Source organism: Pelophylax lessonae (assembly GCF_965119305.1).
Source record: "Pelophylax lessonae genome assembly, chromosome: 9".
Taxonomy (NCBI): domain Eukaryota; kingdom Metazoa; phylum Chordata; class Amphibia; order Anura; family Ranidae; genus Pelophylax; species Pelophylax lessonae.
Window position 1 is genome coordinate 119,137,565 of NC_138776.1, and position 15,842 is coordinate 119,153,406.

A 15,842-nucleotide genomic window follows, 5' to 3' on the forward strand; every position below is an offset into this window, starting at 1 on the left:
GTATTAGAATGGTTTAAGTATAGGAGGTATAAACAGTAGAAACAAAATGTACTTACTCTTTAAACCTGTTCCACAGGGGCAGGCACATCAAAAGAAAACATAAATATATTAGAATGTTAATAAAAAAGCCATGTCGAATAATAAAAGGTAAAAATATTTTTTTAATGCACTAAATGTTTTAACCTTTGCAATTTTTCAGTATTTTAAAGTACTTCACTGTAGAAATAAGTTGCATTTAGGAAATTATATTGTGTAAATATACCCATGTATTTTACCTACAACAATGACGCCTTAATTGTCTTAATTATACTTAAATGTCAGTTATTAGGCAAAATACATCCTGTTTGTGAATATTAATGACAGAAAAAAAAATAATTTTCTAATATACAAAAAGTTTACCCTTTGACATTTTTTTTTTGTATTTTAGGCAAAAGACACTCTCTTTTTCCTTCTCTTATGGAATAACAACAATTTTTATGCCTCAGCCTACTCTGAAGGAAATTAATTAAGGGGGACTTGCCTAATGGTAAAACACAATTATACTGTTGATTGAATACAATGAGATGTGTTTTGCCATGGATTACAACTACATTTTCATGGTTTGCTCATCTGAAAAGTGCACATATTTTGTAAAGTCACCTCTTTTTCTTTCTTTGCTTCCCTGGGTAACAGCTTATTTATGATTGCTCAATTTTCTTCCACTAATGGTAGGCAAGTACTTATGAAATACGTGTAATGAAACTCAAATGATATAATCTATTTTAATAAAAAATGCTAGCAATGTAATTCACTGAGGATTACATCACAAGCAGGTTAATATAGATGTCCGTGACCAAATTCATATGTGGGTAATACAGGGACATGCTGAATCCAGAGAGCAGAATATAGAGATAATACAATTTTTAGTCATTTAGAATAGTATCCTTTTCAGCCAGCAGGTGGAGTATGCTCACTTCTAGGCTATCCCTTATGTTCTTTGCTAAAAAAAAAGCCTGTTTTTAGAGCATGAGCTCAAAGCTCTTGCGACAGTTCAGATATGCAAAATAATGAGTCAGAGCAGTGACTTATACCCTCCTAGTGCTGGAGAGAACTGTGTTTAACTGATTTATCATTGTTCATTTTATAATGATAGCAATCTACTTACTGTCTGTAGCTGACCATTACAATTAAAATAGCCGGTATACAACAGAGGATGATAATAATAGCCAGTGCTAGCAAAGCTCCTTCAGTGTAGCCTACAGCTTGGGCTTGCTTCTTTACATTGGCTACAACATCTGGGGTTCGAATCTCCAATATACGTCCTCCAGAGCCAATGTAGTCTTGAAACTGTTTATTGATGTCAAGCACTTTACCATCTAAAAATCTGAAAAGCCAAAGATAAGGATTAAATGAGACCATAATGATGTATGTATCTGTTTTACACACACACACACTTTCTCTCTCTCTCTCCCCCTTCATCCAATCAAATATTACTGGCAAAATGAATAGTAACTCTTAAAGTTATTATTGAATAACCCAAGTTTCAGTAGGATTTGTTCTTTCAGGTATGTACTTCTTAAGTGCTAAAAGACAGATCAATCTTATGTTAGACAAGGTAGATGCAAATGGTGTAGAAAGCCTCCTTTCAGTAAGATGATGCTAGTGAATGAATATTAACTGTCTGTTTAGACTGATTTTATGTTTTTTTTTTTATTAGTTTAAGCCTAATGAATGTGTGGGTATGGAAAAATGTGTGTAATGCACACTACCTTTTTTTTTTTTTTTAGCTTACTCAACAAGAATGTTGTAAATTCTGCTTTTGATTCTATCTTATCATTAATTAAATTTTAAAAGAAAAACACATATTTTCTGATTATTAGTGCATAATGTTGCATTTCTAAGAAAGACTTCCTTATATTATACAAAGGAGAGAACAAGAAATTGTTGGTTTATAAAAATGCTGAGCTTTACACTAGATGTCACTGCAGCACAACAACATCAATACGTAGATGCAGCTGCGTGCATTCAATAATAGTCTCCAAATAAACTAAGATCACAGTGCCCCATAGTTTTTATTCTTTTGCTAAATATATTGACAGGTCTAGGAAATTAAAAATTGTATGGAATGAAATTATCCCTATGTCCACATATTGCAAATACTATAATTTTAGTGTTTTATTTGTATATGTTTTACTCTCTTGCAGTGACTCTCGCAATATAGCTACTTAAAAAATAATAACCTTGGTCTATCTGAAAACATAATAATATATTAATTATTAAACCAATGAACACTTTTATGTTCCTTTCTTGCAGTGGGATAGCAAGTAATATGCAGTCCAGAAAATATTATTTTCATTGCTGTGTACCCACCCCTTCATTATATCATGATAATTGACAGCACAACATTCTACATAAGAAGGAGCAGAATCTTCCCAACATTAATATAGAGAGAAAAAAAAGCCTGCCAAAGGTCTGGCTCCTCCTCCATAGACTTAAGAAAGTGATTATACTTTTGTCTGTGTTCCTATTGGAGAGCTATTTCTTACCTTATGTCATAGTGACCATACTAAAAGTGAAGGAAAATCTTCCCATTGGGATACCAATTAAAGTCTGACAAGGGTTCTAACATTATTTGTTTTTCACCATAAAATATTATAACACAATGAGAACACAATTTTTCCCAAAGTTTCAAACCTTTATTATGACTTCTCATGGTTTTCCTATAATTTATTCAGACACTGGAGACCAGCAGCTATAGCAATAGAAAGGGACCCACTGACCAGCAGGATAAGTACACAAGTAGGTCACCCTGCTCAGATGACGCATGCCTACCCAAGCACTAAATGGTTTTCACCAGGGCTCCTGATGGTGGAGATGGTTTTTGCTGGTCATCAGGATCACCCCACCAGGGTTTGGTAGCAGATGTAGCAGGTATGGATCAAGCAGAAGCATAGTCAGTAAACAAGCAAAAGGTCGATAACAAGTGGTTGAATACTGGGATCAAGTGGAAATGTAGTTGAGAAAAAAGCCAAAGGACAATAATAAATGGTTGCAGGTTGGGATCAAACGGATGTGTAGACGCGCACCAAGCCAAAGGATGGTAATGAGTTGTAGTGAAGATGCTGACAGCAGCAGGAGTGAAAGGAGAAAAATATTGGCAGTAAAAGAGCACAAAACGAATAAATCCTAAGAACTGGATCTTAGTTTGTTCAAACTCATATTTCTCCAGTTTGATATAAAGTTCAATCTTCCTGAATCTTTCAAAGACAGCGCAAACATGCTTGCGATGCTCCTCCAAGTTATTAGAAAAGATGAGAATATTATCCAGATAAGAAATCCAAAACTGGTCGGACAGATCTCGAACAACATCATTGATGAAGTGTTGAAAAGTTGGAGGAGTGTTGAAAAGGCCAAAAGGCATAACCAAGGATTCGAAATGCCCATATCTGGTTCTTTTTATCACAGACATTTTGGAATTGTGGAGGCAGATTGTCATATGACTGAGTAGTTACCACATCAACTTGTGATTCCTTGATAAGTGGAGAACTTTTTGACAAAGTTCCCTACAATGTTCCTTGCAATGATGGGGGACATTAGATCCATAGTCCATGCTCCCCAGTTAATGGAGTGATTATGGGTAGAAAATCAAGGAATGCCCAGGATGACAAGAAAATTGGGTAATCTATACAGCTAAAAGTCTCACGATGGTCGAGAACCATTTAGTGGGTAACAGGTCCCGACAATATAGGTGCAACCATCAATTGTCTCCATGTTATTGGGGGCAGATATATATCTTAATTGAATATTATTGCTTTGGGGAAATTCTATGTCCAAAAAGTTCCCCCCAATCGCAGAACCCAGCACAGCAGAGCAAGGAATTTCACATAGGTCAGTGATAAGTTTAATAGGGATGACAAAATGAGAAAGTAGAGAATCAACTTTTTACACTATTTTATTCATGGATCAATGAGGAGATAGACTGGATAAAAAAGTTTTTTTTGTTCAGGCACTAGAACACCAGTCACAGCAATTGTTCTTTTAACTATGTTGGGACAATTACCTGTGTAATGTCCAGAGTCTCCACAAAATAAACATAAGTTCAAGGAATATATTTTACCTGTCTCTTAATAACATCAACCTGCATGGGTTTCGGAGTTTTAGAATGCAGATAAATGTTTGGATCTTTCTGAACAACCTAACTAGCAGAGAAATGCATACAATCATTACTTACAGAAAAGAGGAAGGAGAGACTGGGAATCCTTGCAAGTCTCTGATCAATTTGGATACATTAATGAATGAAAGCCTTGAGATCATTAGAGGTCTCTACTTTGGCAAGATCATCTTTTACAGTTTAGTGGGAAGTTGGTGGAACTGACTATTTTGGGCTGCTGGGTTCCAAGTGGTATCTAAAAACCAATGTCGGAATTCAGCTGTCTACCCTGCTGCAAACTATGCAACTTTGCTTCTGCAGTAATGCAGCGATTGGGATCATTATAAACTTTATTCATCACAGTCACAAGTCTCAAAATTATTCAGTTTCGCTGTCTTGTTCTACATAAACCAAACTCTGGAGCTTCATCTTCCTTCTCAGATGAATAAAGAAGAACTTGTCCACCATATGTTTAAAATCTTGTCAGTTTTTTTCTATTTTTAAATGGATTTTCAGATGCCATGAAGCTCCAGAGTTTGGTCCAGGGCCTGCTGAATAGCTGAAAGTGGAGGTGAAGGAGTCGGCATCTGATCAACCACAGCTAGACCTGGGAGGCCCCAGTAGAAAGTATAACCCAGTTTGTCCTTCAGCTTGACCATAAAAAGGCAACTACATTGCCCTTTTTGGGCCCTGGAACATATTCTGCAAGGACAGCTTATTTTGTTACACATCTGAGGTCTTGATGGAGAGATTTACCTGATTCCCATTATAAAAATTCATTCATATCGTGTTGTGAGCCACGGATCATTGGAAGGGTCGTCCCTGATTAGGAACCCCTATTGATGAGTTTGATATAATCGTCTCTAAGGTGAGCGCCCATTCACAAGGGGGTGCACAGTGATTTAAGGATCCGTGACACTCTGGTCACTCACTACTGTGGGGAGCACCTGCAACCTTTTGGTGGTTTTGAGCACTGCAAGAGATTGTTTTTTGCACTGATTCACAAGGACTATATATTTATTTTCCATTTTTTGGACAGTCATTTTTTATCACGTTTTTTATTTATTCACTTCGTACTTTATCATTGGATCAATTTGTGTAGGATCATAGTAAGATCTGTTTAACATTTTAGTTTACGTATTGATGCACTTTATTTAGCATTTGCACTACGCACTTATATGAATGTTTATTGGATTTACTGAAAGTATATTTTTATAATATTGATTTTTTGAAATATTCACTGGATCATTTTTCACATTTTATATATATTATTATTTATATCAGATATTTATATTAATGGAGATTATTAGGGATATACCCATTTGAACTTTATACGCACCAGGTATTTATTGAAGATATTTATCATATTTTATACATTTTTTTCTGCGCAACACATTTTTATATTTTAGATTATATACACTTTTTATGAGAAGTGAGGTGTTTGCGGCATTTTAAAAATCTAATAGTGAGAGGTAGCTCGCAGGAACTCTTTGTCTTTTTGGTAGTGAAGATACAGATGGCAGCAGGAAAGGAGCAAGATATTGGCTGGAGAAGAGCACAATAATCTGGCAGGCAGAAAGTGCAAAGGCACATGTTAAATCAGGAAATCCATGGGAGGAGAAAAGAGTTAACGATTCGCCATAAAGTACAAGGCAGGATTGTCCAAGAAATCAGACAAAGAGATGTCCAACATCTCAGGCGGCACAGCAAGAAGAGCTACAGTGAGACACCACAAAACTCCCATGTTCTAATCGGGACTCTGACATTTTCAAACCTGAGAATAGGAGCCCATTCACACCTTTGCATGCTAATACAGAAGAACAGAAGAAAAACATGCATTTAGGTCCAACATAATGCTTCCGAATCTTCAGGAGGTACCAGGATAGTTTCATCCTTTCGTCCTGATTCTCAATAGTATAAAAGCTATAACAGTGAAGGTGTATATTCAGCCATAAGTTTTTTGTTTGTTTTTTAGTTTAGGTTCCACAGTGAGTATAACAAACATGCTTTACTGCATATACAGACTGATTTTACTGTAACACTTTATTGTTTACAGAGGTATGAGGCTTTAGGAAGTGTAGGGTTACTAACCCAATGTATGCTCTTTTAGATAGCCTCTTTTATAATTTTTCTAAAATAGTTAATAATAATAGTTCATTACAACAACCATAGCATACTTTCCTAAAGATGTCTCAGGTAACAATAGTTTGATTATTAAAAAATATATATATATATATATATATATATGAGAGAGGCTTTAGCTCAAATAATTCATGTAGTTACAGAATACAACAAACCCTGAATTGCTTGTTACAGAGGTTCAGCTCAAAGAGAGTTCAGCTGCCAAGGATTTTTTTGGACCGTGTCTCTTGTAGACCTCCTGAGAGTTATTTTCTAATTTACCTTGGGCTCTAATACATTCCTAACATTTTAAAATTTAATACAGAGAAATAATAACATGTATATTGCAACTTCTTTAAAAAAGAAGTGGGGATGGATCACAAATGTAAGTACTTTTGCTCTTTTTGTAGGTTAAATTGGGAATCCCTGGCTGGTTTATAATCATAAGCAGGCAATTTGGTGATGCAAGAACACTATAGTACTCTAAAGCATAATAAAACATACTTCTATAAAACATATATTTCCACATAACTGGGTGACCCTGTATAACCAGGCATGCAATGAAAGGATAAAAAGCCATCAGTTAGTAGGTTTTATTCTCTTAAAGAATTTTAGTTTACTTTTAATTTACACAAAATGGTGTTTGGAAAAACCTAGAGCCCCACATTTAATTGCTCTAGGGTGCTCCTTTGAGGTCCTGCAGGCACCATTTATTTTATGCAGAAGAATGCGAGGTGCAATGAAGTATTTATTACCTTCATATTGTTCAGACTGCAACTGATTCTGCACAGATACACGTGCTGAGTAGGTCCAGTGCATCGGTGCCAGCTGACCTTTTACTGGGACTCACTGGCACTTGTCTGAACTATGAAGTTTCTTCTTTCTCAGAGGCACTTACTATAATGTGAATCAAGGGATGTTTTTCAGTCCATTAAATGTATCACTCTTTTAATATGATCCTGTGCTCTGTCGGTTTTAAATTATAGCCATAAGTTGATAACATTTACAGTAAATTAGGGCAAGAATAAACTCCAAAATTGGAAGGCTATATTTATCTGTTAATTGAATACGTACTTATAAAGTTCATTACGTGATATTGCCCTGTTTGTCTGAGGGTCGACAGCGTAAATCATCAGGTCACACTGAGTGTAGTCCTCTTCAGAGAAGCCATCTCCATATCTTCTGGCACCAATTGATTCTACTACAACTGCAGCACCTGGAATTTGATCTTGAACATAACGCTCTAAAATGCTACCAACATAAAAAAGAAACAAGCAAACATGTTCATTAGTTAATTTGGCTCTCCTCATTGTGCCACACCCTCAATATTCACATCTCTAAGCATATTTATGTCTGGATCAGGACTTTTAAGGCACCACATAACAATATATTTAAAAAGAAAAAAATGATTTATTAATACAAAAAAAAAAGAGAAAATCACTACCATCAAAGGTAAAATTTGCTAGAGCAGAAAACCACAATAGACCTCTGAATTCAAATCTAATCAATTCTAATCTAATCTAATCTAGTCTAATCTAGTCTAATCTAATCTTTAGTGGAGCTTGAAAAATTAGAAATGCAGGCTCCAGTTTTTACTGTATTCATATCACTCCTGTGGTCCACCATTTCATTACCAGTGCACTCGTTTGGTCACTATAATGATATTAATAGAAATTGTACAAACACAGAAAAATACGTATCCTATCATGACTGCTCCATGCTGCAAAATACAAGCTCTATAAAAAGGAAAATAGCTTAACTGCAAAATATCAAAAAACTGAGATTCTGCCATAGTTACTTTTTTCCAAAGCAGCTATTTTAAAAAATGTCTCTTTATTGAAATAGATTAACAAGGTAAAACAAAATGGACAAAATAACAAGACCCTTAGTAAACTTTAGGATGCAAATAACCTAAAAATGTGTGTTGCAACAGGAAATGCATGTGTTTTATCAGCAACTGTTCAAGTTTGTAGGATTAAAGTACTAAATCAGGGATCCTCAAACTACGGCCCCCCAGCTGTTGAAGAACTACATATCCCATGAGGCATTGTAAAACTCTGACATTCACAGACATGCCTAGGCATGATAGGAATTGTAGTTCCTGAATAACCTCAGGGCAATCGTTTGAAGACCCCTGTACTAAATGTTCTGCTCTAGTCATTAGATTGAGAGAAACTAACAAGTTTAGTATTTAATTTTAACTTTTGAGCAATAATTACACTCTGCCATATTTATGGCACATATTGCTTCAGATATGATTCAGGGAGCGTTACTGTGGATGCAATGCAATGCAGTTAGTGACAAAGCAAAATATCTGCATACAGTATAAAAAAAAAAACCTTCAAAAGTATGGACACTAACTCCAGCTCATTAACCATTACTGAATCACTATTTACCATTACCAGAATGATTTTTGCATGCACTGTTTTTTTTGGGTGCCCCTATTAACTTTTTTTATCCCCTGTACAGATGAACCCAGACTATTTTCTTATACAGTGAATTTCCCCTGAATTTCTAATATAGTATCAGATCCATGGTTTTCATTTCAAATTATTGATCTCTCCTAATCGATTGCTTCTCCTGATGTTTCTTCATTTGTATCATCATTGATCTTCTGCATTGTTCAGAATCATTTTTGCATTTATTTTTTATTTTTATCTGTCATTTCTCCTACATTCAGAATTAGAAGGCACATTTATATACAACATGTTGGAAAAGAGATGTGGAAATACTGATAGAATTGGAAATTAACTGAATAAATAAATGAAAGGATAATGATCTGTAAAGGTTAAAGTCAAATTTCAGGCAAAATATTTTTATTTCTTTTTATTTTTTCGTTTTCTTTGTCAGCCATGTGTTGGTTAATTTCCTCTGTCAGGACAGAAAGTGATGGGAAATGTCTCTAACAGACAAAAACAAAAGCATATTCTTAGTAGAGTGGAGAAGGATTAGGACTTCTGACAATATTTTCTTTCTGCCCCAGGGACAACTGCTCTCCCCATTTCTTATACAGGACAAGAAGAAGTATTGGTTCTCACATCTGTAAATGGGAACTTTGGGCAGTCCCAACATAGAAAAACTGTAACTGATACTGAGAAACCTCAATGCTTTATAAAACAGTAGCTGAATATCTATTATTAGAATGCCTTAGAAGTATGGTAAATTGTCAATTTCTGGTCCAATAGTTGAGCTGCTGTGGATTTCTATAGCACATTCCCACTATCATCAGTGGTGTTGATTTACTAAAGCAGTAGCCACTGCAAGTATTTAATTTGAAAAGTGCAGGTTTACTAGTAGCAAATAAGGTAAATCCATGCATACTATAAATGCTCACACTTTTATTTGGTATGATAAATTGACAGTTATCTTTCTTCGTTGAGAGATCTTGCACTTTTGAGAGACTTTGTGCAGGATGATTTTTCTAATGCATCTTCAAGTGATAGCTAAAACACACACTGTTTTACCAAAAGTATTAGGACACCTGTCTTTATGCGCACATGAACTTAAATAGCATCCCGGTCTTAGTCCGTAGGGTTCAATATTGAGTAAGCCCACCCTTTGCAGCTATACCAGCTTCAACTCTTCTGGGAAGTCTGTCCACAAGGTTTAGGAGTGTGTCTATGGGATTATTTGACCATTCTTCCAAAAGAGTATTTGTGAGGACAGGCACTGATGTAGTCAAGAAGGCCTCACTCTCAGTCTGTGCTCTAATTCATCCCAATGTGTTCTATCAGGTTGAGGTCAAGACTCTGTGCAGGCCAGTTAAATTCCTCTACCACAAACTCGCTCATTCATGTCTTTTTGTCTTTATGGACCTTGCTTTGTGCACTGGTCCAAATAATTTGGGAGAGAATATGGAGTGGGGTTGGGCTTGGCATACCAAACCAATATGGACGATTTTATGCTCCCAACATTGTGGGAAAAGTTTGCGGTTGGCTCCTCCTGTTTCAACATGGCTGCACACCAGTACACAAAGCAAGGTCCATAAAAACATGGATAAGTGGGGTGGAGGAAGTTGACTGGTCTGCACAGAGTCCTGACCTCAACCTGAAAGAACACCTTTTGAATAAATAAGTGGGAAGACTGCAAGCCAGGCCTTCTCTCCATCATCAGTGCCTGACCTCACTAATGCGCTTCTGGAAGAATGGTCAAACATTCCCATAGACACACTCCTAAACCTTGTGGACAGCCTTCCCAGGAGAGTTGAAGCTGTAATAGCTGGAAGCGGTGGGCCAACTCAATACTGAACCCTACAGACTAAGACTGGGATGCCATTAAAGTTTACGTGCGTGTAAAGGCAGGCGTCCTAATACTTTTGGTAAAACAGTGTATATTTTAACCACTTGCCGACCAGCCGTGTATTTACTGCGGAAATGTGGCGCTTTTGTGCAAAATGATGTAAAGTGCATGTGCATGTAAAGGCAGGCATCCCAATACTTTTGGTAATATAGTATCTTTTAAAATGTATGTGAATTTGCATACAGTGGTATAGATCAAGAGAGAGACTTTTATAGCTTTTTATTATAAAAAGCCACCTATGTAAAAGAATGATTGTATTGTGTTTTTTTTTTTTTTACACATATAGCACAAGTGTAAATGAAAAAAACAAAAACAAATAGAAAATCCCATGCAAGTACCGCATTATCCCAAATTTCTATCATCTAGCTTTTTTTTATTATAAGGGCTCTTTCACACGGGCGGTCCGATCAGATCCGCCTGTCAGTTTTTTAGGCGGATCTGATCGGATCCTCCATGCAGCCCTATGGGGCAGCGGGTGTCAGCGGAGACACCTCCGCTGACACCCGCTGCCATCCGCATCCGATCCTGTGCTGAAATTTGGACGGAGGGAAACCCTATTTTTCCATCCGTTCAGTAATCGGAGCGGAGCTTGTCCGCTGTCATCCGATCCCCCATAGAGGGCAGCGGGTGCTGAGACACCTCCCTCTCCGCTCTGCAAGCGGAGACGGAGCTGTCATCCGCCCGGCTCAGCGGGGATCGCGGATCGATCCCCGCTGAGCAACACGGATCCGCCTACGGAGCCCTAACTGTGATTGTAATTTTATATATATATGAGCAACAAAGTTGTATATTTTAGTGCAAAATCAATTTTTTTCTCTGGGTTTTAGCAATTTCATGACCGGTTTAACAGTATATTCCGGATGTATAGTAACTAGGGTTGAGCGGACACCTAGATGTCCGTGTTCGACGGGTTCGGCCGAACTTTAAAAAAAAGTCCGGGTCCGTGTCCCGGACTTTTACCGAACTTTTCCCGGACACCGAACCCCATTGAAGTCAATGGGGACCCGAACTTTAAGGCACTAAAATGGCTCTAAAACACCAAAGGAAAGGGCTAGAGTGCTGCAAATGGCAGCAAAACGTAATTAAGAGCATGGCAAGTGCTCTGCAAACAAATGTGGATAGGGAAATAACTTAAAACAACAAAAAAAAACAGAAAAATAAAACAATGTTCTTCTTCATCTCTGAAGGACGAGGCCCATATGGAGTAGGAGGGAGGTTGAGGTGGTGGTGGATGTGGCGGTGACATAGGCGTGCGCACAGGGTGTGCTGGGTGTGCCTGGGCACACCCTAATCACCTAGGGCACATAGCATTGCCAGTGAGGAGATGGGAAAGATCTCCCTGGGACCTGCTCTGCTCTATTTCTCCTTGCCTACAGGTACATGGCCCCGATACATTACTCTCCCTGCTGGCAAACACATGCATGTGTATTTCAACTTTGGGGTGCACACCTTAATGCAATAGGCTGCGCACACCTATGGGCGGTGTAGGTGGAAGCGGCGGTGGAGGAGGACCAGGGCCGGATTAACAGCATCATGGGCTTGGTGCTGAGGATTTTGAAGGGCCTTAAGGGCCGTGCCTTGCCATGCACCCAGAGGAGGAAGGGTGCAGCCATGCATGCCTAATTCAACATGGGATGCTGTCTCTGAAGCCCATAAACACATCCATGCATCGCCAACTGTCCCTCCTTGTCCGGCCTTCACGCTGTGTGGGGAGGTTCTGAGGGTGCTGCCTGGGGAAGCGAGCATAGAAGCCAGACTTCTGTGTTTACAAGTGACAGAAGAGCGGTAACAGTGAATATGGCCAACCCGGGGCCTATATAAAAGGTAGGGGCCTGGAGCTGCAGCTCCAATAGCCCCTACATTAATCTGGCCCTGAGGAGGAGGACGAGGTAGCCAACACTGCTTCTTTTCAAAAATTTTAAATGAGGGTACACCCCAAAAGAGTGAGAAAGAGCAAAAATGGAACAATGGGTGGGTAAGGTCGGTATCCATTGCTATTCTGCATAAGGTACGGAAAAGTCCCGTGGGATCCATGCCTGGTTCATTTTAATGAACGTGAGCTTGTCCACATTGTCTCTGGACAGGCGGCTGCGCTTGTCTGTTATAACGCCCCCAGCCGTGCTAAATACCCGTTCAGATAATACACTGGCTGCAGGGCACGCCAGCACCTCCAAGGCGTAAAGGGCAAGCTCAGGCCATGTGCCCAATTTGGAGACCCAGAAGTTGAAGGGGGCAGACCCGTCATTCACTACATGTAGGCGTGTGCACACATACTGCTCCACCATGTTGGTAAAATGCTGCCTCCTGCTAAGACGTTCCATCTGAGCTGCTGGTGCTGCTGTTTGTTGTGGCGTGCTGACAAAGCTTTTCCACATTTCGGCCATGCTAACCCTGCCTTCTGAGGTGCTGGCGGTGCCCTGGTTGCGTTGGCGACCTCCTCCTCCTCCTCCTCTGCCTTGTGCTTCCACTGTGGCCCCGCTGTCAGATGGGAATGCCAGCAGCATGGCGTCTACCAGCGTGCGCTTGTACTCGCGCATCTTGCGATCGCGCTCCAGTGAGTGAATTAAGGACGGTACGTTGTCCTTGTAATGGGGATCCAGCAGCGTGGCCACCCAGTAATCAGCACAAGTTAGAATGTGGGCAACTCGGCGGTCGTTGTGGAGACACTGCAGCATGTAATCGCTCATGTGTGTCAGGCTGCCCAGAGGCGACGAAAGGCTGTCCTCTGTGGGAGGTGTATCGTCCGTGTCCTCTGTATCCCCCCAGCCACGCACCAGTGATGGCCATGAGCTGGCCTGGGTGCCACCCTGCTGTGAACATGGTTCCATCTCCTCCTCCAGCTCCTCCTCCTCCTCATCCTCCTCATCCTCCAGAACTGTGCCCCTGCTGGACAATTGTGTCCCTGGCGTTTGTGTGTGCAGGAACCCACCCTCGGAGCCCCTTGCGAATGACTGCCCTGAAAGCCTTTGAAATGTTACCTCTTCATCCTCCTCCTCCTCCTCCTCATCCTGTGCCACATCCTCTTCCATCATCGCCCAAATTGTTTTTTCAAGGATGTATAGAAGTGGGATAGTTAAGCTGAGAATGGCGTCATTGCCACTGGCCATGTTGGTGGAGTACCCAAAACAGCGCAACAAGGCACAATATATGCAAATGTCAAATATGCAAACTATGCCGCAATTTAATGTTTTTTACACCAAAAGGGTGTGTATTGAATAGCGGAATAGGATAAAAAACTGTGTATCTCACACGTACAAACACAGACTAGGCCCGATTAAATTTTTTCCTACCCTAAAGGGAGGATGAGGAAGAGGAGTATGGAACATGCAGCACCCTCAAATCTTCAGAAGTATGAGATGAACCCCAAAAACTTGGAAAGGTGGATCTCTCTCACACGTACCAACACAGACTATCCCCCAATTTAACTGATCCCCAAAGGTTTTTGATTAAATAGCGGAATAGAAAATATGATCCAAAAAAAGTGTATGTATATCACACGTACACAACCACACTAGGCCCCAATTACTATTGTTTGTACCCCTAAAAGGCTAGATGAGGAGTAGGGGGGGTATGGAACAGGCAGCACCCTCAAACCTTCAGAAGTATGAGATGAACCCCAACAACTTGGAAAGGTGGATCTCTCTCACACGTACCAACACAGACTATCCCCCAATTTAACTGATCCCCAAAGGTTTTTGATTAAATAGCGGAATAGAAAATATGATCCAAAAAAAGTGTATGTATATCACACGTACACAACCACACTAGGCCCCAATTACTATTGTTTGTACCCCTAAAAGGCTAGATGAGGAGTAGGGGGGGTATGGAACAGGCAGCACCCTCAAACCTTCAGAAGTATGAGATGAACCCCAACAACTTGGAAAGGTGGATCTCTCTCACACGTACCAACACAGACTATCCCCCAATTTAACTGATCCCCAAAGGTTTTTGATTAAATAGCGGAATAGAAAATATGATCCAAAAAAAGTGTATGTATATCACACGTACACAACCACACTGGGCCCCAATTACTATTGTTTGTACCCCTAAAAGGCTAGGAGTAGGGGGAGTATGGAACAGGCAGCACCCTCAAACCTTCAGAAGTATGAGATGAACCCCAACAACTTGGAAAGGTGGATCTCTCTCACACGTACCGACACAGACTATCCCGCAATTCAATTGATCCTCAAAGGTTTTTATTGAATAGCGGAATAGAAAATATGATCCAAAAAAAGTGTATGTATATCACACGTACACAACCACACTAGGCCCCAATTACTATTGTTTGTACCCCTAAAAGGCTAGGAGTAGGGGGAGTATGGAACAGGCAGCACCCTCAAACCTTCAGAAGTATGAGATGAACCCCAACAACTTGGAAAGGTGGATCTCTCTCACACGTACCAACACAGACTATCCCCCAATTTAACTGATCCCCAAAGGTTTTTGATTAAATAGCGGAATAGAAAATATGATCCCAAAAAAGTGTATGTATATCACACGTACACAACCACACTAGGCCCCAATTACTATTGTTTGTACCCCTAAAAGGCTAGATGAGGAGTAGGGGGAGTATGGAACAGGCAGCACCCTCAAACCTTCAGAAGTATGAGATTGTGTTCACTGTACCCCACAAAGATTGAGTTCACTGCACCCCACAATGATTGTGTTCACTGCACCCCACAAAGATTGTGTTCACTGCACCTCACAAAGATTGTGTTCACTGTACCCCCCAAAGATTGTGTTCACTGCACCCCACAAAGATTCTGTTCACTGTACCCCACAAAGATTGTGTTCACTGCACCCCAAAAAGATTGTGTTCACTGCACCCCAAAAAGGATGTTGTTCACTGCACCCCAAAAAGGATGTTGTTCACTCCACCCCAAAAAGATTGTGTTCACTGCACCCCACAAAGATTGTGTTCACTGCACCCCAAAAAGATTGTGTTCACTGCACCCCAAAAATGATTTTGTTCACTGCACCCCAAAAAGGATTTTGTTCACTGCACCCCAAAAAGGATGTTGTTCACTCCACCCCAAAAAGATTGTGTTCACTGCACCCCAAAAAGATTGTGTTCACTGCACCCCACAAAGGATTTTGTTCACTGCACCCCAAAAAGATTGTGTTCACTGCACCCCAAAAAGGATGTTGTTCACTGCACCCCAAAAAGGATTTTGTTCACTGCACCCCAAAAAGATTGTGTTCACTGCACCCCACAAAGGATTTTGTTCACTGCACCCCACAAAGATTGTGTTCACTGCACACCAAAAAGGATTGTGTTCACTGCACCCCAAAA

At 39.8% G+C, this 15,842-nt stretch overlaps 1 protein-coding gene across 1 annotated transcript in view; it reads right to left on the bottom strand.

Annotated features, from left to right (window-relative positions):
* PCDH15 (protocadherin related 15) overlaps positions 1–15,842 on the bottom strand; it is a 1,730,880-nt gene that overhangs the window by 102,670 nt on the left and 1,612,368 nt on the right. Inside the window, exons 30-31 of the mRNA XM_082269384.1 lie at positions 7,325–7,501; positions 1,145–1,363 (exon numbers count right to left, since the gene is read on the bottom strand). Coding sequence (XP_082125510.1) covers positions 1,145–1,363; positions 7,325–7,501 — 396 coding nt within the window. The remainder of the gene's footprint in view (positions 1–1,144; positions 1,364–7,324; positions 7,502–15,842) is intronic.